Source organism: Oncorhynchus gorbuscha, linkage group LG03 (assembly GCF_021184085.1).
Source record: "Oncorhynchus gorbuscha isolate QuinsamMale2020 ecotype Even-year linkage group LG03, OgorEven_v1.0, whole genome shotgun sequence".
Classification (NCBI taxonomy): domain Eukaryota; kingdom Metazoa; phylum Chordata; class Actinopteri; order Salmoniformes; family Salmonidae; genus Oncorhynchus; species Oncorhynchus gorbuscha.
In genome coordinates this window covers 22,984,614-23,005,880 of record NC_060175.1, presented here as the reverse complement: position 1 = coordinate 23,005,880, position 21,267 = coordinate 22,984,614, and the positions used below count along the sequence as shown (strand labels likewise).

At 45.2% G+C, this 21,267-nt stretch overlaps 1 protein-coding gene across 2 annotated transcripts in view; it reads right to left on the bottom strand.

Annotated features, from left to right (window-relative positions):
• Window positions 1-372: 372 nt before the first annotated feature.
• Window positions 373-21,267, bottom strand: part of lamb3 (laminin subunit beta 3) — a 21,632-nt gene continuing 737 nt past the window's right edge. For both annotated transcript variants that reach the window (XM_046334346.1, XM_046334354.1), the window contains exons 4-22: window positions 7,790-7,904; window positions 7,611-7,684; window positions 7,303-7,494; window positions 7,122-7,185; window positions 6,720-6,901; window positions 6,513-6,633; window positions 6,124-6,312; window positions 5,794-5,949; window positions 5,372-5,662; window positions 4,819-5,191; window positions 4,499-4,659; window positions 4,101-4,312; window positions 3,347-3,550; window positions 3,050-3,194; window positions 2,623-2,830; window positions 1,729-1,870; window positions 1,380-1,556; window positions 1,109-1,271; window positions 373-632 (exon numbers count right to left, since the gene is read on the bottom strand). In XM_046334346.1, coding sequence (XP_046190302.1) covers window positions 493-632; window positions 1,109-1,271; window positions 1,380-1,556; window positions 1,729-1,870; window positions 2,623-2,830; window positions 3,050-3,194; window positions 3,347-3,550; window positions 4,101-4,312; window positions 4,499-4,659; window positions 4,819-5,191; window positions 5,372-5,662; window positions 5,794-5,949; window positions 6,124-6,312; window positions 6,513-6,633; window positions 6,720-6,901; window positions 7,122-7,185; window positions 7,303-7,494; window positions 7,611-7,684; window positions 7,790-7,904 — 3,309 coding nt within the window. In that variant the 3' untranslated portion in view covers window positions 373-492. The remainder of the gene's footprint in view (window positions 633-1,108; window positions 1,272-1,379; window positions 1,557-1,728; window positions 1,871-2,622; window positions 2,831-3,049; window positions 3,195-3,346; window positions 3,551-4,100; window positions 4,313-4,498; window positions 4,660-4,818; window positions 5,192-5,371; window positions 5,663-5,793; window positions 5,950-6,123; window positions 6,313-6,512; window positions 6,634-6,719; window positions 6,902-7,121; window positions 7,186-7,302; window positions 7,495-7,610; window positions 7,685-7,789; window positions 7,905-21,267) is intronic.

Here is a 21,267-nt window from a genome sequence, read left to right as displayed (position 1 = left end):
CTAACACCACTTTACATATAGGGTTAAATGATATGTGCCACTTTTATGCCATGAGCTGCTATAGACTTCCTCTTGTTTTGAAGATGCCCTTGTAACTGTATGACTGGAGGTGCTCATATCTTATAACCACCGGCACTATACTTTGCGTCTTTGTTTTGTTTCTTCATAAAACAAATTATATAAACTTCCTCTTCTGTGCTTTGGTGTTCTCGCCTTACACAATCACAGATCCCCCCCCCCCCCCCCCCCCCCACTCTCCTCGACAGCGATCTGATTGGTGGAAGGTTTGAGAGACACTGTTGGGCCAATCAGGATGTACCACAGTAATAAAAACCTGCCACACATTTAGGAAAACTCGCAGACCACACAACATCAATAATAAAGCTTTTTATTGGGACATTCATTCTACAAAAGTGGAACAAAATAAATATGTAACATCGCTCCTCTATCCCAAAGAACAGACTATGTGAGGATGATCTCTGCACTTTGACCTCAACCCTGGCAGGTGGAGAAAATCGTGACCTTCTGTCTCATGTCAGCCAGAAGGTCCAGCAGTTTGGCTTCCAGGCCAGTCAGCCTCTGGGACTTCAGTAGGACCTCATCCTGTAGACTACGCAGAGAGTCTGCTTTACCTGGACAGAAAATGGGGGGAGCAGAAGAGAGAGAAGGAGAAGGGAAAGGGAGGGAGAAGGAGAGCAGGAAAAGGGACAGAGGGAGAGAAGGAGAAGGGACAGAGGGAGAGGGAAGGAGAAGAGACAGAGGGAGAGAAGGAGAAGGGAAACGGAGAGAGAAGGAACAGAGGGAGAGAGAAGGAGAAGGGAACAGGAGAAGAGACAGGGAGAGAAGGAGAGGAGAGCAGGAAAAGGGAAACGGAGAGAGAAGGAGAGCAGGAAAAGGAACAGGGAGAGAGGAGAAGGGACCGAGGCAGAGAAGGAGAGCAGGTGAAGGGGCAGAGGGAGAGAGGGGAATGTTTGATTCATTAATACTCATCACATCATTTCAGATTTCACCTCAGCATTCAGTGTCTTTTTCAATGTGCCACAAATGCGTGTGCATATATATATATGTTAGCAGATGTACATGTCTCCTTGCCATTCCCCATCTGTACCTGCTAGTGTCTTTATCATGTCTCCAGTGTCCTGGGCCAGAGAACCAGCCTCCTCCTGCAGCTTCTGGAGACGAGCCCCTGCTGTCCCCGTCCCATCGCCACGCCCACTGGTCCTCTCTGCAGCACGCAGCTGCTCCAGCTGCTTCTCCAGGGATGCCAGCTCCTACAAACACATTAGGCAAAGAGACAGGCCATGAGTTGAGCACAAACTCATATACAGAGATGGACATACACAAGCAAACAGACGTACACATACACAAACTAAACTCACCTTGGCCGCAGCGTCTGCCTCCCTCTTAGCTTTATCGGCCTCTTCTGTTGCATTCTGGGTCAGCATATCTCCAGAGCGCACCAGAGCCCTGAGCCCCTCCAGCTGAGGCTTCATCCCCTCTGCCAGGGCAGACACCTCCCCTAGTGCCTTCACCGCTGGAGACAACTGGGCCTTGGTCTGGAGGGAGTCAAAATAAGGATGTTATTGGGGGGATGGAGAGAGGAGGAAGGAAAGAGGAGGATGGAGAGAGGAGGGATCAAAATGAGAGGAATAATACAGTAAGAAGCTGTTTAATCGATGTAGGTGTCAGACTAGTTTGGAAGCGGATTTGTATTCATCTCCGTCTCACCTGTGTGAGGTTGCTGCTGATGTCATCCACTATGTCCAGGCTCTCCTGCACTTTTTCCTCCAGGCCAGAGAGGGAGCCCTCCACTGTAGTGAAGCCCTCCAACAGCCCGTCAACATCAGCCTTCACACCCAAAGCTGCATCCCTGTCACACAACAACATTATAGCAATGTTACAGCAACCTTACTACAATGTTCACAGCAGTCACAACAATGTTAAAGTGACCTCAGAAACCATACAGAATTGTCATTAATTACAACAACTAGTTATACTTTACTTAAATTCATAGAAGATACTTAAAGACTTAAAGATACTTTACTTAAATGAATGTGGTGGTGGGGATGCTGGGGGGTGCCCGCACTTCAGACGGCTATATCAGCCCACTAATACAGAACTAGTAAAAGCCCAGTGCACTAGTTTGTGTGTATGTATTGATATGTAGGCTATGTGTGCCTGTTTTAAATTGATGTAGTTCTGTTCTTGTCTATTAATGTTCTGTATTATGTCATGTTTCATGTTTTTTATTTATTTTTTATTTTACCTTTATTTAACCAGGCAAGTCAGTTAAGAACAAATTCTTATTTTCAATGACGGCCTTGGAACAGTGGGTTAACTGCCTGTTCAGGGGCAGAACCACAGATTTGTACCTTGTCAGCTCGGGAGTTTGAACTTGCAACCTTCCAGTTACTAGCCCAACACTCTAAAACCACTAGGCTACCCTGCCGCCCCGTTTTGTGTGGACCCCAGGCAGAGTAGCTGCTGCTTTCGCAAATAAAATACCAAATACCACTATTTTTGTAGCACCCTCAGCACCCCTACTTCCTGCGGCTAAGCTTAAATGTCTACAGTACATAACCCTGTCTTAAGACTGACAAAAGAGGTCATAAGGTGTTATACCTGGCGTCCCGGGCCTCCTGTAGCAGGCGCCGGGCGATGTCGAGCTGTGGTCCAGCCTGGTCCAAGACCGCAGTGCTGTCTGGGAGTCCTGCCGCCAGGTCTCTGATCTCCTGGAGCTTCCTCTTCAGAGTAGCCAGACTGACAGGCAGCTTGGCATTCAGGATCCACTCACTCACTGTGCTGATGTGTGTCGGGTCTGATGATGGGTCTGGAGAGAGGGAGAGAGAGGAGGGAGGGAGGATATAGAGGGGAAGATGGAGGATGAGAGAGAATGGAAGATAGGTGGGGGAGAGGGAGGGAGAGAGGAGGGGTATGTCCTTACACTAGACACTCCCAAAAATTCTATACTACTACTTGAATACTTTTACTAAGAGTAAATAAGTAAGTGGTTATTGAAGGTACTGGAACATAACTGTCAATGTCTCACCTGACAGGAAGTCCTTCAGCTCTTTAACAAAGTCTCTCGTCTCCTGCAGATCTGCATCCAGGTCATCCCTGGCCCGCCTCATCTGATTGTCCAGATTGTCTGTGGACTGTCTGACCTTATTGGCTGTGTCCTGTGTTTCCTGGATCTGTGAATTGAATGGAGAAAAGAACAAAGCATTGAACGCCACATAATGAAACAAACCACTTGAATAACTAGTCATGTCCTTCATGTAAGTATTAAAACACTGTAATAAACGGTTAGAAATATACAGTAAACAAACAAAGTGTTAGCTCGTACCTGTGCAGCGGCCTGTGTGATCTTCCCATTGAGCTGCTTCAGTCTGTCTTTCACCTCCTCAGCATCACTCACAGCCCGGGTCCCCAGAGGCAGAGCCCCGACGCAACTCTCTCCACGGCCACAGGGGGGCGCCCCCTCTGCAGGGCACAGCTCACCATCACACTGAGCAGGGGTACAGGGGGCAAAGCGCACGCTGCCACACACCTGAGAGACAGGGAATAACAATACACATTCACATTTAGGTGGAGGTACGGTTAGGGCAGGGTTTAGGGCTAGGTTTAGGGCTAGGGACAGGGCTATGGTTCGGGTTAGGACTAGGGCTATAGGGTTCGGTTTAGGGCTATGGTTCGGGTTAGAACTAGGGCTAGGGTTTGGGTTAGGGCTAGGGCTATGGTTTGGATTAGGACTAGGGCTATGGTTTGGGTTAGGACTAGGGCTATGGTTCAGGTTAGGGCTAGGGTTTGGGTTAGGACTAGGGCTATGGTTTGGGTTAGGTTTAGGGCTAGGGCTACGGTTCAGGTTAGGACTAGGGCTATGGTTTGGGTTAGGACTAGGGCTATAGGGTTCAGTTTAGGGCTATGGTTCAGGTTAGGGCTATGGTTTGGGTTAGGGCTAGGGTTCGGGTTAGGACTAGGGCTAGGGTTTGGGTTAGGGCTATGGTTCGGGTTAGGACTAGGGTTCGGGTTAGGACTAGGGTTAGGGCTATGGTTTGGGTTAGGGCTAGGGTTAAGGCTAGGACTAGGGCTAGGGTTACCTGCTTGGCAGTGGGTGTGAGGTCAGGTTTGGTGTTCAGCTGGTGGTTGAGTTTCTCCAGGTCTCTGGTGTTGGCTGGTTGGACCTGGTTCTGGAGGTCAATGGCGTCTTTTCTGACTGCTTTTGACTGGTCTACAGTCTTCCCACTAGCATCAACACTTTTGGCAGAGTCAGTTGACTCGTCATAGGCATCCTTTATGGAAGAAAAGGCCCCTGAGAGAGAACCAACCAAGAGGACAGAAACAGGTGTGATAGCAGCCATAATTTAGCTCAAACCAAAACAGACTGGCATCAAGGCTTTGGTTCTGATTTTGATTGTGGATTCTAATTTCCAAACCCTTGTTTTTGCCACTCGACACATAGATGGTCCTCCTAACTCTGTGGCGGCGTCTTCCTCACCTGCGTTGTTGGAGTTAACAGAGTTCCTGAGAGCATCTCTCTTGGTGTTGTACACCAGACCCAGGCCGTCCAGTAGAGCCTGGAGTTCGTCCAGCTGCGTGCCTAGCTCAGGGGCTCGGCCTTGGGGTGACAAATCTCCATCCACCTGATCCAACTGGACCCTGGAGGATTATAATGGAGATGAGGGACAGTGAGCTGGGTAATGAAGGACTGTAGTCTACAGGAAAGAGGTGTTTAAATGTATGCACTGAAATTTTGAGAAGCAAAGCATTTAGCATTTAGACATTCTAAGTTTGCCGGGACATTTGAACATCCCCCACCTTAGCCTGCGGAGCTGAGAGAGGGCGTCGTTGACTTGTCTGGCAGAGGGAGTTGGCAGTGGGAGAGAGTCTCGTATCTGGGTGAGAGTGGCCTCCAGGGTTCTGATGCGGGGACCCAGACTGGTAGGTAACGAGCCCCCAGGAAGAGAGGGAATCCTGGACGAGAGTCTCTCCAGGCCCAGGGTGAGGTTCTGGATGTTTGAGTCCAGAGTGAAAAAGCAGGAGGGGCAGACCTCACAGTCAGGGAAGGAGTCACAGTGGCCACGGGTACAGGCATCGCAACGGGCACCTGTGACACCCAGCCGGCACCGGCAGGCCCCCGTACGCTTATCACAGCCTCCTGGCTTTGTGCCCCCAGCAGCACACTGACACGCTACAGAGAAAGGGAGGGAGGGAGGAGATGGAGAGAGAGAGAAGGAAGAGAACAGGGTAACGAGGAGAGAAAATTATTGTTACTTAGTCTGCCTATTGGATTGAATAATCAAAAGCATTGAACAAAGCATGTTTAAGAGCCTTTGAAGGTTTCTGTGACAGAACACGACAGGGCACTTACATCTGCAGCCAATGAGTGGGTCTCCGTAGGTGTTGTCAGGACATTCTGTACAGGTACGACCTCCGAACCCTGACCTGCACTGGCACTGACCCGTACTCTTGTCACAGGTGTCACCGTGGGAGTTGGTGGGGTCACAGCGACAGGGCTCACAACCACGGGGAGAGGATGGATTCCAGTAACCATGGGAACACAGCTCACAGGTCAGCCCCTGGAGATGAGGTTGGCAAGGACACTGACCACTCACAGGGTCACACACACTGGACAGGGAGCCCTCTTTACTGCACACGCACTCTGGAGAGAGATAGACACAGAGTCAGATGGGGATAGATCAACCCCACAGTATGGGGAATACAGCTGTAAGTAATCATGACATGAGACTTTATGAATTGCCTATTCAGGGTCAAGAGTGAAAGATGACGCACTGTTGCAGCCCAGAGGGTTGGAGGCGGTCAGACCGTAGTATCCCATCTTGCAGCGGTCACATTGCGATCCATCAACATTGGCCTTACAGCGACAGGACCCTGTGACGTCATCACACTGATCCCCATTCTCCACCCCCTCAGCACTGCAATGACAGCCTGTACAAAACACAGGGGAAAAAACAGAAACACAACAATAATCAAACACAGCAAAGATATTGCAACACTGCGACCTCATGTGGTGGTGATTAAACCTATAGTAGGAGAGAAAGAGGATTAAAGGCAGCAGTATTTTATTAATACATATTAAACTATGGTTTTAAGATCACTCACGTATGCAGGCATCAGGCCGGTCCATGCTGCTCCGGTGATTGGGTTGGTATCCAGGGGCACAGCGGTCACACTTGGGTCCAGTCGTGTGGTGAAGACAGCTCTCACACATACCCCCACTCCTCCGTCCGCTCGACTCATACACATCTGGGTCGAAACGGCACCGCTGGGAATGGTTGTTACACTCACAACCTACAGTGGGCAGCACCATGGGAAATAATCAACACACACATCTGTGACTGTATGTGTTCAGTCAACTCACACACATCAGTCTTCACTGAGTTATTACTGATAGTTGCTGGTTGTGCGATACATTAGCAAAGTCATCCTATTTCTCCACACTTGTACCAAAAAGATGTAGTCGGTGTATTAAGGCATTAGTGGTTGCGTACGTTTGCAGGTATGTGTGTCCCCCTCCTCTGCAGGTCTCCAGGGCAGGTCATTGTAAAGATCTGCACAGCGCTCACAGTTTATACCCGCTGTGTTGTGTTGGCATTCACACTGAGCACTGACCTGCAACACATACACAGAGTTATAAACCCACTAAAGAGCCATTCACTTGTGCTGTAACTGTAACCTGCGTGTTTAACTATATGTACCTGTGTGTTGGGTAGCTGGTTAGTATCTGGCAGACACCGGTTGGCATGGCCGTGGCAGAGGCAGGTGCCCATCACTCTCATCTCTCTGAGGGCGTAGAACAGAGAGGGAGCGCGGCCCGGCAGGCGGGGCACAGCACCCAGATTAGTCATCCTCACTCGCAGGCCTGACAATCCTGATACCTCTGTGGACAGAGAGAGCTGTCAGTCACTCGGCAAAGAACCTCATTGGATCAGGATTGTGTCAATCAAGAAATGTGTAAGTGTTTCTGGAGGAGAGCACGTGCTAAATGGCTTAAATGTCATGTGTAAAGATTGGAATATACTGTAAGTACTCTTATTGGACATGTAGTTATATTGTCCATAGCAACCGTGGGGGACGTTATGGACGGGTAAGCATCTTACCTTGAATCTTCTGCCCATTGGGGACGCTGATGGTAGAGAACTGACGCAAGGGGCTGAATTGAATCTGTTTCATACAATGAGCAAAATCAAAAAGAGTACAGAAAACAACTTATTTGTGGTACAGAGGCAAAATATCATGGGAATTTTCTCCAGTTTTCAAAGTTGTGTCCCCCTCCCTTACCGTCTGGTCCTGGTAGGGGTTAGTGGTGGCGGGGGGCAGAGTGTAACAATACGTCTGGTCCAGGGAACGTGGCGTAATCATGGCAATGCCAGGGAAGGCCGATCTGCAGTCGGAGGCCATGTAGAGAGCAGGTTGCCATGTTTTACCGTTATCCAGCGTCCTCTCCACCACCAGCGAGCTGGGACGAGGACCCTGTGTAGAGACAACAGGAAAATCAGTCCATCAGATTCTACTGTACTTAAAAAGACTAATTGGCCCTTCCACATTGGAAAAGCCCTGTCCATGCTGGTCTGGTGGCTGGGTCTTACCTTGAATGTCAGAATGAGTGTGTCCAGCTGAAACAGGTTCTGTAGGTCCAACTGTACGGTGACCGGACTCACGCCTAAAAAAACATAGGTTTTGTTTATTTTCTGGATCACAACAGGACATAGTTTTAGGATGGATCTCAGCACTAAGACATGTGTTCTTTAGCTTTGTATCCCCTCACCTTTCCTGGCCTGCCACCACCTGTTGGGTCCAGCAGTGGATAGAACATCCTGGATGGTGTGAGCCAACTGACTGGATGGGTTCCTGGAGTCACAGGGACAACACTTCATCTTCGACTGAAGGAGAGAGGAGAGAGAGAGAGCGGGAGAGATAGAGGTAGGGAGCAAGAGAAGGCGGGAGGGAGAGGGAGAGAGAGAGAGAGAGAGAGAGAGAGAGAGAGAGAGAGAGAGAGAGAGAGAGAGAGAGAGAGAGAGAGAGAGAGAGAGAGAGAGAGAGAGAAAAGAGGTAGAGAGAGATAGAGAGGAGAGAGAGATCATTTTATTACTACTTAGCATTATATTCTGCATTTGGCAACCTTTGTCTTGCATGTGCATGTCCCCTGACCTCTTTTTGTGATGATGAGTCATTGGTCATTGGTCAGGACACATTCAAAGTAAAAAGTAAGGGCACAGGTTTCTGTGCCCTTACTTTGACAGGAAATGCTAGTTTACCAGACCAATATGGACTAAGGGAACGTATAGCAATCACACAGCAACAACACAGATCAGGGTATCAGTTCCTCCTCCAACACAATGGAATCTCTCACAACGACCAATGTGCAAATAAATGTTCATGTGGATTTTCCACAGACACCATAGATAACATTGAGCTAAAGCCTTCAATTTTTGTTCTCTCTCTCGCTTTCTCGCTCTCTCAATTAAATTTCAATTTAAGGGGCTTTATTGGCATGTTAAGGAAACATATATTTCAATTGCCAAAGCAAGTGAAATAGATAATAAACAAAAAATGTACTGTCACTGCTCTCTCTCTCTCTTTCTCTCTCTCTCTCTCTCTCTCTCTCTGTTCTCTCTCTTTCTCGCTCTCTCTCATGCTCTCTCACACTCTCTCTCGGGAGGTTCCTTCTCTCTCTCTCTCTCATGCTCTCTTCACACGGTGTTTCCCTCTCTCGCAACCATCTCTCTCTCTGAGCCTCTCTCTCTCTCTCTCTCTCTCTTTCTCTCTCTCCTCTCTCTCTCTCTCTCTCTTTCTCTCTCCATCTCTCTTTCTCGCTCTCTTTCATGCTCATCTTCACACTCCTCTCTCATGTTTCTTTCATCTTCTCTTTCTAACTCTCACAGTATCTGGTAACCACAGTCTATTCTCTTTTTGATTTTCCTCCCGTTTCTCTTTCTCTCCCTCTCATAATCTTCTATTAATTCTCTCTCTCTCTATCTATCTCTCTTGTCTGAAGTCTCTTTCTGCCATCTCTCTCTCTCTGTCTATTTCTCGCTCTTCTCATGCTCTCAGTTGACAACTCCCTTCCTCCTCTCTCTCTCCCTCCTCTCCTCTCTCTCTCTCTCTCTCTTTCTCTATTTGTCTGTTCTCTCTCTAGTGCCTTCTCTCTCTCTCTTTCTCTCTTTCTCGCTCGAGGGCTCTCTCATGCTCTCTTCACAGCCTTCTCTCTCTCACACTATCCCTCTCTCTCTCTTTACCCTGACATCTCCCCGTGTTCTACAGCGCCTGTCTTTTGTGCTAGTGCTGGAGTGCTAAGTCGTTACTAATTTCTATCGGCGTTTCATTAAGTAATTTCGGGTCGTTATGCCCCTCTCCCTGAATGGGGTGTCCAATCACAACCAGGACCCTGTGACATCATCACACTGATCCATCAAGTCATTGTCAATAATATAATGCTTTTAGCAAAAAATGTTTAGCTTTACTTCATCATCTGTTGAATCTATGAAAATAGAAAGGTTCAGAACTTTTGTGAAGCATCACAGCATAGTTGAAAAATATATAGCAAATAGAAGTAGTGGTAGTGCTAGTGGTAGTGGTAGTGCTAGTGGTAGTGCTAGTGGTAGTGGTAGTGCTAGTGCTAGTGGTAGTGCTAGTGGTAGTGCTAGTGCTAGTGCTTGTGCTAGGGGTAGTGGTAGTGGTAGTGCTAGTGCTAGTGGTAGTGGTAGGGGTAGTGCTAGTTGTAGTGCTAGTGCTAGTGGTAGTGGTAGTGCTAGTGCTAGTGCTAGTGGTAGTGGTAGTGGTAGTGGTAGGGGTAGTGCTAGTGGTAGTGCTAGTGGTAGTGCTAGTGCTAGTGCTAGTGGTAGGGGTAGTGCTAGTGGTAGTGCTAGTGGTAGTGCTAGTGCTAGTGCTAGTGCTAGTGGTAGTGGTAGTGGTAGGGGTAGGGGTAGTGCTAGTGCTAGTGGTAGTGCTAGTAGTAGTGGTAGTGCTAGTGGTAGTGGTAGTGGTAGGGGTAGTGCTAGTGGTAGTGGTAGTGCTAGTGGTAGTGCTAGTAGTAGTGGTAGTGCTAGTGCTAGTGGTAGTGGTAGTGGTAGTGCTAGTAGTAGTGGTAGTGCTAGTGGTAGTGGTAGTGCTAGTGGTAGTGGTAGTGGTAGTGCTAGTAGTAGTGGTAGTGGTAGTGGTAGTGGTAGTGCTAGTAGTAGTGGTAGTGCTAGTGGTAGTGGTAGTGGTCATTTATTATAGTGCTAGTAGTAGTGGTAGTGCTAGTGGTAGTGCTAGTAGTAGTGGTAGTGCTAGTGCTAGTGGTAGTGGTAGGGGTAGTGCTAGTGGTAGTGCTAGTGGTAGTGCTAGTGGTAGTGCTAGTGCTAGTGGTAGGGCTCTCTTATTCTCTCACACTATCCCTGACATCTCTCTCCCTGAATGGGGTGTCCAAACCCTGTAGTGGTAGTGCTAGTGCTAGTAGTAGTGGTAGTGCTAGTGTACTAGTAGTGTAGTGCTAAGTGGTAGTGCTAGTAGTAGTGGTAGTGCTAGTGGTAGTGGTAGTGGTAGGGGTAGTGCTAGTGGTAGTGGTAGTGCTAGTGGTAGTGCTAGTAGTAGTGGTAGTGCTAGTGGTAGTGGTAGTGGTAGTGGTAGTGCTAGTAGTAGTGGTAGTAGTGCTAGTGGTAGTGGTAGTGCTAGTGGTAGTGGTAGTGGTAGGGGTAGTGCTAGTGGTAGTGCTAGTGGTAGTGGTAGTGCTAGTAGTAGTGGTAGTGGTAGTGCTAGTAGTAGTGGTAGTGCTAGTGGTAGTGGTAGTGGTAGTGCTAGTAGTAGTGGTAGTGCTAGTGGTAGTGCTAGTAGTAGTGGTAGTGCTAGTGGTAGTGGTAGGGGTAGTGCTAGTGGTAGTGCTAGTGGTAGTGCTAGTGCTAGTGGTAGTGGTAGGGGTAGTGCTAGTGCTAGTGCTAGTGCTAGTGCTAGTGGTAGTGGTAGGGGTAGTGCTAGTGGTAGTGCTAGTAGTAGTGGTAGTGCTAGTGGTAGTGGTGGTGGTAGGGGTAGTGCTAGTGCTAGTGGTAGTGCTAGTAGTAGTGGTAGTGCTAGTGGTAGTGCTAGTGCTAGTGCTAGTGGTAGTGCTAGTAGTAGTGGTAGTGCTAGTGCTAGTGCTAGTGCTAGTGCTAGTGGTAGTGGTAGTGGTAGGGGTAGGGGTAGTGCTAGTAGTAGTGCTAGTAGTGCTAGTAGTGGTAGTGCTAGTGGTAGTGGTAGTGGTAGGGTAGTGCTAGTGGTAGTGCTAGTGCTAGTAGTAGTGGTAGTGCTAGTGGTAGTGGTAGTGGTGCTAGGGTAGTGCTACTGCTAGTGGTAGTGCTAGTGCTAGTGGTAGTGCTAGTAGTAGTGGTAGTGCTAGTGGTAGGGGTAGTGCTAGTGCTAGTGGTAGTGCTAGTAGTAGTGGTAGTGCTAGTGGTAGTGGTAGTGGTAGGGGTAGTGCTAGTGGTAGTGCTAGTGCTAGTAGTAGTGGTAGTGCTAGTGGTAGTGCTAGTGGTAGTGCTAGTGCTAGTGCTAGTAGTAGTGGTAGTGCTAGTGCTAGTAGTAGTGGTAGTGCTAGTAGTAATGGTAGTGGCAGTCTACTTCATAAATAGAACACTAATGGGAAGGCTCTTGTGTAACTCTAGTGGAGTTTTCCAGCCCTGGGTTTGCTACGTGTATTATGTGACCCAAGATCACTTGCTCACACACACACACACACACACACACACACACACACACACACACACAACACACACACACACACACACACACACACACACACACACACACACACACACACACACACACACACACACACACACACACACACACACACACACACACACACACACACACACACACACACACACACACACACACACACACACACACACACACACACACACACATCCTTCACTAACCTTAAATCCTCCACATCACTCTTATTACTGCTCTCACTACCTCCAAACCCTGTTCCATTGATCAATCAATGACATTTTATTTGTTCAGCACTTTATACAAAATTCTTCAAAAAATTCACACAGCTCCACCGAGCCATGCTTGGAGTTGGAGCTTGACCACTCCCCTCACCTCCAACCGGGCTGTGTTCAGTCTAACCTGTGCCCCTTCCCTGACCTTCAACCTCTTACCACCCCTTGCAATCTTTTTTTTTTTTTTTTTACAAATATAGAACAGCAACTCCTACCCCTCTCCACGACAACCATAACCTACAACCGTACTACATATATAGTGTATTCTGAAAGTATTCACTTTTTCCAAATGTTGTTATGTTACAGGCTTATTCTAAAATGTATAAAATCGTTTTTTCCCCTCATCAACTAACACACAATACTCCATGATGACAAAAAAAAGTATTCAGACCCTTTACTCAGTACTTTGTTAAAGCACTTTTGGCAGCGATTACAACCTCAAGACTTATTGGGTATGACGCTACAAGCTTGGCACACCTGTACTTAGACAGTTTCTCCAATTCTTCTCTGTAGATCCTTTCAAGCTCTGTCAGGTTGGATGGGGAGCATTGCTGCATAGCTATTTTCAGGCCTCTCCAGAGATGTTACATTGGGTTCAAGTCTGGGCTCTGGCTGGGTCACTCAGGGACATTCAGAGACTTGTCCCGAAGCCACTCCTGCGTTATTTTGGCTGTGTGCTTAGGGTCGTTGTCCTGTTGGAAGGTGAACCTTCGCCCCAGTCTGAGGCCCTGAGCACTCTGGAGCAAGTTTTCATCAAGAATCTCTCTGTACTTTGCTCAGTTCATCTTTGCCTCGATCCTGATTAGTCTCCAAGCGCGCTGTCATCCGCCTTTTACTGAGGAGTGGATGCCGTCTGGCCACTCTACCATAATGGCCTGATTGGTGGAGTGCTGCAGAGATGGTTGTCCTTCTGGGAGGTTCTCCCATCTCTAAAGAGGAAATCTAGAGCTCTGTCAGAGTGACAATCGGCTTCTTGGTCACCAACCTGACCACGGCCCTTCACCACCGATTGCTCAGTTTGGCCAGGTGGCCAGCTCTAGGAAGAGTCTTGATGGTTCCACACAAATCCCATGTAAGAATGATGGAGGCCACTGTGTCCTTGGGGACGTTCAATGGTTTAGAACATCTTTGGTACCCTCCCCAGATCTGTGTCTCATGTCCAATCAATTGAATTTACCACAGGTGGACTCAAAACAAGTTGTAGAAACATCTCAAGGATGATCAATGGAAACAGGATGCACCTGAGCTCAATTTCGAGTCTCATAGCAAAAGGTCTGAATACTTAAGTAAATAAGGTATATCCAAAGCATGATAAATGTGCAACAATTTCTAAAAACCTATTTTCACTTTGCCATTATGGGGTATTGTGAGTAGATTGTAGAGTTTTTTTATTATGCGTTTTAGAATAAGGCTGTAATGTAGCAAAATGTGGAAAAAGTAAAGGGGTCTGGAGACTTTCAGAAGGCACTGTACCTCCAATTGCCCTCTCCTCCAACCCCTTGTGTCCACTCCCTTCACCTCCACCTGAGCTTGCCCTGGCCGGAGCGGGTTGAGGCTGTGGCTGGAGCAGAGACTTGAATTGTGAGAGATCCCATTAAGGTCATGGCTTTGTTCCACACTGGGGGAAAGGTCTCTCTGCACTGGATGTTTCAACACCAGCTGCGGCTACTGTCCAACTGTCCAACTCTCTCTCTCTCTCTCGCTCTCTCTCTCTCTCTCTGTGTCTCTCTCTCTCTCTCTCTGTGTCTCTCTCTCTCTCTGTGTGTCTCTCTCTCTCTCTCTCTCTCTCTCTCTCTCTCTCTCTCTCTCTCTCTCTCTCTCTCTCTCTCTCTGTGTGTCTCTCTCTCTCTCTCTGTGTGTCTCTCTCTCTCTCTGTGTCTCTCTCTCTCTTTCTCTCTCGCTCTCTCTCTCTCTCTGTGTCTCTCTCTCTCTCTCTCTCTGTCTCTCTCTCTCTCTCGCTCTCTCTCTCTCTCTATATATATATATATATATATATATATATATTGCTTCCTGTCTCTCGTTTGCTTGCTTAATCTCTTTCTCCTTCAGCCAATCCCCCCTCTTCCTCCATACAATGATTTCAAAAGTTAACAGGCAAGTTTCCAATCAGATTTTGTCAAACAATCTAAAATCTGCACGGTGCACACACATATGCACACACATGTCCTCACACATGCACTCACACACACAAACGCAAACATTTACTGTGGATTCAGTGTATTAATACATTGTTAATACAATGTTATATAAAGACAGAATTATGTCCACTAATGTGTGAACTATTGCCAGTGTTGTATAACAACTTTATATTTTAATGTCATTGGGCAGTAATGATGTAATAATATTATTCATGTATTTTGGTAAAGTCAATGTGAATTCTACCATAACCAATGGTGTTGGAAAGAAGGATATGTATATTCTACTGTACTGCATGGAGAGATGAATGCATGCAGTGTCCATCAACCCTGATTCAATGTATACCTATGGTAAGGCTCTAAATATGTATCCCATGCAAGAACTACATCCGCAATCAAACCAACAACTTTGACTGTCAGAACCACAGTGATATCTAAATACATATGCTGTGGCATCAGCCTTGACCCTGGTCTGTCTGTGTGTCTATTTCTGGACCAGTGGTCAGCCTTGACCCTGGTCGGTCTGTGTGTCTATTTCTGGACCAGTGGTCAGCCTTGACCCTGGTCTGTCTGTGTGTCTATTTCTGGACCAGTGGTCATCCTTGACCCTGGTCTGTCTGTGTGTCTATTTCTGGACCAGTGGTCAGCCTTGACCCTGGTCTGTCTGTGTGTCTATTTCTGGACCAGTGGTCAGCCTTGACCCTGGTCTGTCTGTGTGTCTATTTCTGGACCAGTGGTCAGCCTTGACCCTGGTCTGTCTGTGTGTCTATTTCTGGACCAGTGGTCAGCCTTGACCCTGGTCTGTCTGTGTGTCTATTTCTGGACCAGTGGTCAGCCTTGACCCTGGTCTGTCTGTGTGTCTATTTCTGGACCAGTGGTCAGCCTTGACCCTGGTCTGTCTGTGTGTCTATTTCTGGACCAGTGGTCAGGACTCACTGGGAGACTGACCCCGAGACATATATGCTGACGGGACAACACTGTTCACTGTCTTGGCTTTATAGTTATCTGTATGACACAGTGTTTCAGGTAAGTATAGTCTGCATCAGACCCTGCCTTGGCCCTGGCTAGTGTCCAGCCAGTCAGTGCCCTTGGGCTGCGGGCTGCTAAGGACAACATGGAGAAACTCTTCCAGACCGCTGGAATCTGACCAGAAGAGTTAGTCTGCCAATGTAACAGTCTGTATCAAAGTGTATGTGTATTTCCAGCTGGCTGGCTCTCTGGACCAGAGGACAGACACTCACGCCAAAGATGCATGGACCATGATACTGCTTGGAGATATTCCTGGGCCCTTATCCACAAAGCATCTCAGAAAATGCCCTAGGAATCCTGTTCAAAACTGTTTTAAGACAACAACAAAAACTCCCAGCTCAGAGTAGGTTTTAGGATGATGTTAAGACACTGCCCAGACAAACCCTGAAAATAAACTCATAAAGTTTATCTCAGCTGGTAATCACGACAGTTTGAGCTACCACAAAGAAAAGCTAGTGATGATGCTCGGTAACATTGTTGCAAATGATGGAGGATAATCAATCACGATGAGGCGTGACCAGCCGTGAACTCTATAGCAGGCTTCCGACAACCACGGTGAATGTGACTGTACATCAAATGTTGCAATGGTAAACGACTGATAGAATTTTCACGATCACTTTGCCTACTTGTAATTATTGTCTAATATGTTGGCATGCACAATCATTTTAAATAGATAAATCCTGATATTTTAAACAATGTGATATGTATATTGTACTGGTTGCAAAAATAATCATTTTGATCATATCAACGTTATATCAACACATACGTCACTCCCATTCAAGAACTCTAAATCGCTTTTGGCACAGTAGGCATCAAGTCACTTGCCAATAATGTTGCATAAAATGTTTGTAAGGTCTATCATTAATCACCAAACACATATACCCTAGATGGTGTAAATTGCCCAACTCATAGGCATGCCCAATTTCTACGTATTTTTTTTACAAAGTGATATTGAGCTCCAAAGGGATAACTTGAAATAACATGATTTAGGTTAATTAAATAATCAAAAGAAAGATAAATGATTATTTCCTACCCACTTGACAAAAACTGGTTGAATCAACATTGTCTCCATATAATTTCAACCCCCAAAATATATGTGAGGATGTTGAATAAACATGGAACACAGATAGGATTTGCAAAAAGTCATACATTTAAGAACATTTCGTCTTTTTTTCACCCAACTTTGAACCTAAATCCAATCTATTGATTTCAGGTTGAATTCGCATTAGTTGACAACTAAACCAAATGTAAATCAAAACTAGATGTTGAACTGATGTCTGTGGCCAGTGGGTATGGGTTATAAGTATTTAGCCAGATATATGAATTAGGCCTCATGTGATATAATTGTCGAAAGTGCAAGAGATACTGCTACATGTAGGTATAGATTCTTTATGGGTTGATCATATAGGAATATCAAAATATTCTTTCAACTCCAAAACAATTACTGTTCTATGGTGCAGGAACCACTGAGACCCCTTTTTCTATAATCAAGACACCTTAAAGTAACTTTACAGTCATTCCCAATTTCTATGAAATATGACCTATAATTAATTGCAATATGAGTGAAATACTTTTCATTTTTTTATTAAGTAAGTTAAAAAGCAGATTTTGTGTGTTGGAATCGTGTGGGGATACCCCAACAACAGAATGGTGTGGGCGTATATCAGTCATTAAAAATATTAATGGGAGTAGATCACTGATTGGCTGAGACAATGAGCCAGAATTTTTTTAACAGTCTGTTTGAGAGACAAGGTGGGGTTTTACATTATTTTTTAAATGTATGCTTTGGCCACAAATACGAGTATAAGACCAGTCAACAGGATTATTTGAGAATGAGGTAGCTCTTTCCTTCAGTCAAATTACCTTAATGGGTGGAATATTATTCATATTCTCCAGAATTTCATAGTTAACAAACAAAAAAATCCCCCAAAAATCAGATGTTTCAACATCAAACGGTTTTGTTATTTTTCAGTCATCTGTGATGTATATAAAGTATAATATTGGGATGCAAACACAAAATTGAATAGATTTCTATATCTGACATGGTATATGTGTATTCTTTCCTTTAAGCCCATAACCATGTGTGTGAGGTGTATACTTTTGTTTCAAATTAGATTTGTTTAAGACTACCAAGACACGCGCTGTGTGACCATGATTTAGCCGACTGCAGTAAAAGGTTAAAGGTGCAATATGCAGAAATGCCGTTTCCTTTGTTGCTAAAAATTCTAATAGTTCGCCTAATTTCAGTTTATGTGACAAAACAAGCACTCAGAGTGGAGAGAATCATTGTGCCATCCAAACTGCAGTGAAATATATTTTCAATAACCAAAAATATTATATTTCTTATAATATTATTATTATTATTATTATTATACTTCTTAGACTGGCTTTCAATGAGAATTCATTTTGTTGGGTCGCCTAAAAAGTAACACATTGCAGCTTTAACTAAATATACATTTTGAAAAGTGAGATTTTCACTGGACAGTTACTTGAACTGCATAGGACAGCTCATGAGGTTTCCAAAATATCTGTCGAATAGGTGGGACTCTTATGACTAAAGAGGCTTCATGCATAGCTTTTACATTTACTCATAAGAATAGGGGTAAAATGTCTTTATTCTGAGCACTTATGACCCATGTTCTACTCTGAGACGCTTTGTCACTACGGCCCCTGGCCTTGGCCATTCATGGTACCCTCCTTCTGGCATCCCTTTACTTGAACCCTGTATTATAAATCTGTCTAAGCTATAGAATTAGAATTCCATGGTTGAAGGACGGGTGGCAATATTGGATGCCCCATTTTGAATATCTGAATATTTTATGCTCACTAGCTAGGTTTCCATCCAATTAGCAAGAGATTTTCATGTGAATATTCTAAAATCCGCATAAATAAAACAGACTTGTTGTGGATAAAAATTAGTGCGTGATGCCGTAGTGCACACAAAATGTACTTATTCTCTTAAATTTTTATGTACTGAAAAAAATTACATCTTTACATCGCATTTTCAACTCTACTGATAGTTGCGTTAAATAGCCAATGTTCCTACTCAGGTCTTGGCACATGCACTCTAGCCAACAGCTTGAATATACAGTGCAGGTAGGTTAGTCTACATGATGAGATTATTATGGATAAGAGCAAGAATATTTGACAAACATCGATCATCATGAATAAGACTCTCAATGTTTGTTGGAATGGAGCATCAAGACCACAGTGTACTTTCACCACCCTGTGAAGTTCATCATAACTTATTCATCCTTCGCCTCATTTATTTTACTAGGCAAGTCAGTTAAGAACACATTTTTTTTAATGACGGGCCTAGGAACAGTGTCTTGTAACTGCCTTGTTTAGAGGCAGAACGACAGATTTTTACCTCAGCTCGATGATTCGATCTCGCAACCTTTTGGTTACAAGTCCAACGCTCTAACCACTAGGCCACCTGCCACCCCTTATAAACTGCATGGTTTCCAAGTGGTAGTGGGAGGTCTACACACCATATCGTCACATGACTCCAAGTTTACTTCGATATGATGGTTATTATAGGAGAATTTGAGAATATTTCTCACATAGTTAATTTTACAGACATAAAAAGATCCCACCATGTCGAACAAACAAATGATCTGTCTGCATTTGTAACATTGTACCGAAATGTTCTGTTTCCATCACAGATGTCATGATTTGTTTTTATATGGTATGACTGGAATAAAAACTAGATGGAAACGTTGTTGATATCTCTTAAATATTAGTATCTTTCCACATTTCTACACAGGGAACAATGGATAATTCTATAAAGAAAGGAAAAAACTTAACCACATAAATATACCGAATGAGTATAAACCATGGAATGAAATTAGGTCACAGTGTGGAACCTGATATGGTTAGTAGGCTCGACCTGGTGTCGGAGCCAGCTATTGGCTAAGATCCCCTCCATCACTGAGTAAAAGGGGATCAGCCTTTCTTATCTCATCTCTGATTGGTTCATACTAAACCCTGATGGAAAATCGCTTTGAACCATGTTGGCTTGTTACTATCTGCAACTCTCTGGCAACTGCCAGTGCCAAGGTCAGGTCAAGGGTAGAGATGAGTGTTGGGCAAGAGAGAGGAGAAGTTAGGCCCATCTGGTTATTCAAACTTCGCCATATCACTGTGCCAAACTAAATCCAACCATACCCTTCAGAATAGATCTGTCAACACTGGATAGGAAAGCCAAGGCTCCTATCCTCTTTCTCTATCTCTCCTATCCCTCTCTTTCGCTGTCTTCCAATATCCTCTGCAGGGGCATGACGGGCACCCTGCCCAGTCATTATCAGGTCATGCATGCCACTGCCTGGACACTGAGTGATAAAGCCCTGGCACACTGTACTGCTCAACTCTCCTTCTGGCTGACTCAGCAGATATGGCAATCTCATCCATTTCTCCTGGGAAATCAATAAAGTATTTCATTCTAATCGACCATTAGATGGTTTAGCACAGCATGTCTTCCATCATCAAATGCAGTCAGTCCACCAAAGAGTTTGATACTGTACAAAGAGTAGTGATTGCCTTGCCGCAGGCCAAGCAGGTGGCTACAGTAAGCACACACACCTGACAGAGATTGCATAAAACAAGCAAAGATTAACACACAGGGACGATGGAAGAAAAAAAATCTGCTCTGGGAGAAAAAAGTTGATCTAATCTACTAATTTTATTTTACGTCACATTGTAGTACTATTACCTATGGAACTATCCAGCCTGCACAATAGGCAGTACAGTTACAGCATGTTTCACCACCTGTTCATTTCAACTCCAAGCATGAAGCTGTAAACTCTGAGGACATGAAAAATGGCACCAGCAGAGAAGGAGAGGAATTCAACACCACAGTGTCCTTCCTTGTCCTTAGTAGCAGTTTAGTGATAACTCTGTGGCCTTGAGAGGAATGCCAGTGGAAATGCAACTCATTAGTCAAAACATTTCATCATGTCTAGGTAACGCTTTTCAGATCACATCTTGCTAGTGTCCACATTGTCTCAACTGTACTGAATGATACAGAGTGTGTCAGAGAGATATACGATCCACACCCACAGCCTTAACACATGACTCAACACATACAGTCAATCAGCTATACTACATCAACACTCCAGTCTAGACCAGTTTCTATGGCCTGGGGCACCTTTCTCCCACACGCCCAACATTAAAAACATATTTCATGTCTGTGTTGTGTGATCAACACATGCATCCAGTGAAACACAATCACTTTAAGTAAATATTAAAATACAAAAGTGCTGGAGTTTCAAAAACTCAAACCAGAACCACCAAAAATATCTACAGTCTGGTGTGTATGTTTGTATGGTGCGAGCATGCGTGTGTGCCTGCACAGACAGAGACAGCCTGGTATTTGTGAGAGCAGAACTTGCTTTGCCCAGCAACACCTGATGAAGGGTGTGGCTCAGATGAAAGACGTGACTGTCAATCAAACACGCAGCACCACAAATTAAATCAGAAATATTTTTCCTATGTTCTCCTTTCACCTGGTTTCAGCCCCTCATTTGGCTTAAACATTGATGTTTGAAAGTTAATCAATCCCCTCAAAACAGCATATTTGATTGTTCTCTTGTTCCTTTGAAATCAAATAAATCATTCTCTATCCAATGTTTTTCCAAAGATTGTAGTTGCAACATCTGGCACTGTGTGTCTCTGGCACCAGATCCAGACGTTTTCACAAATTACACCAACCAGTTCTCCCCTGACCCTCCATCCACCCTCTCCATCGCACCCCTTCACTCCCTCCCTGTTCTCCTACTGTGCATGATGAGACAGAGAGCAGCATGCACAACCAAGCAGTCTGTCCATGTCTTATGTCTTCATACATGCATGTCTGTCTGGCTCACTGGCATGCCTAAAGATATAGCTACTCTTCAAACCGGAAATGTTGTAACACATTACACAACCTTGGTGAACAACGGATAATAATTAAGAGCTAAAACACCTCCTAATTGCCCTACTTTCCCCCATCTCTTACAGTGCCGATGCACTAGCATTAAAAGGGACTGCGCTTGACAAAAACACCCTGGGTAGAGAAACAGCCCATGCCTTCATGAAAGTTTACACAAACTTATGTATACACTCACAAAACTAACAACGTC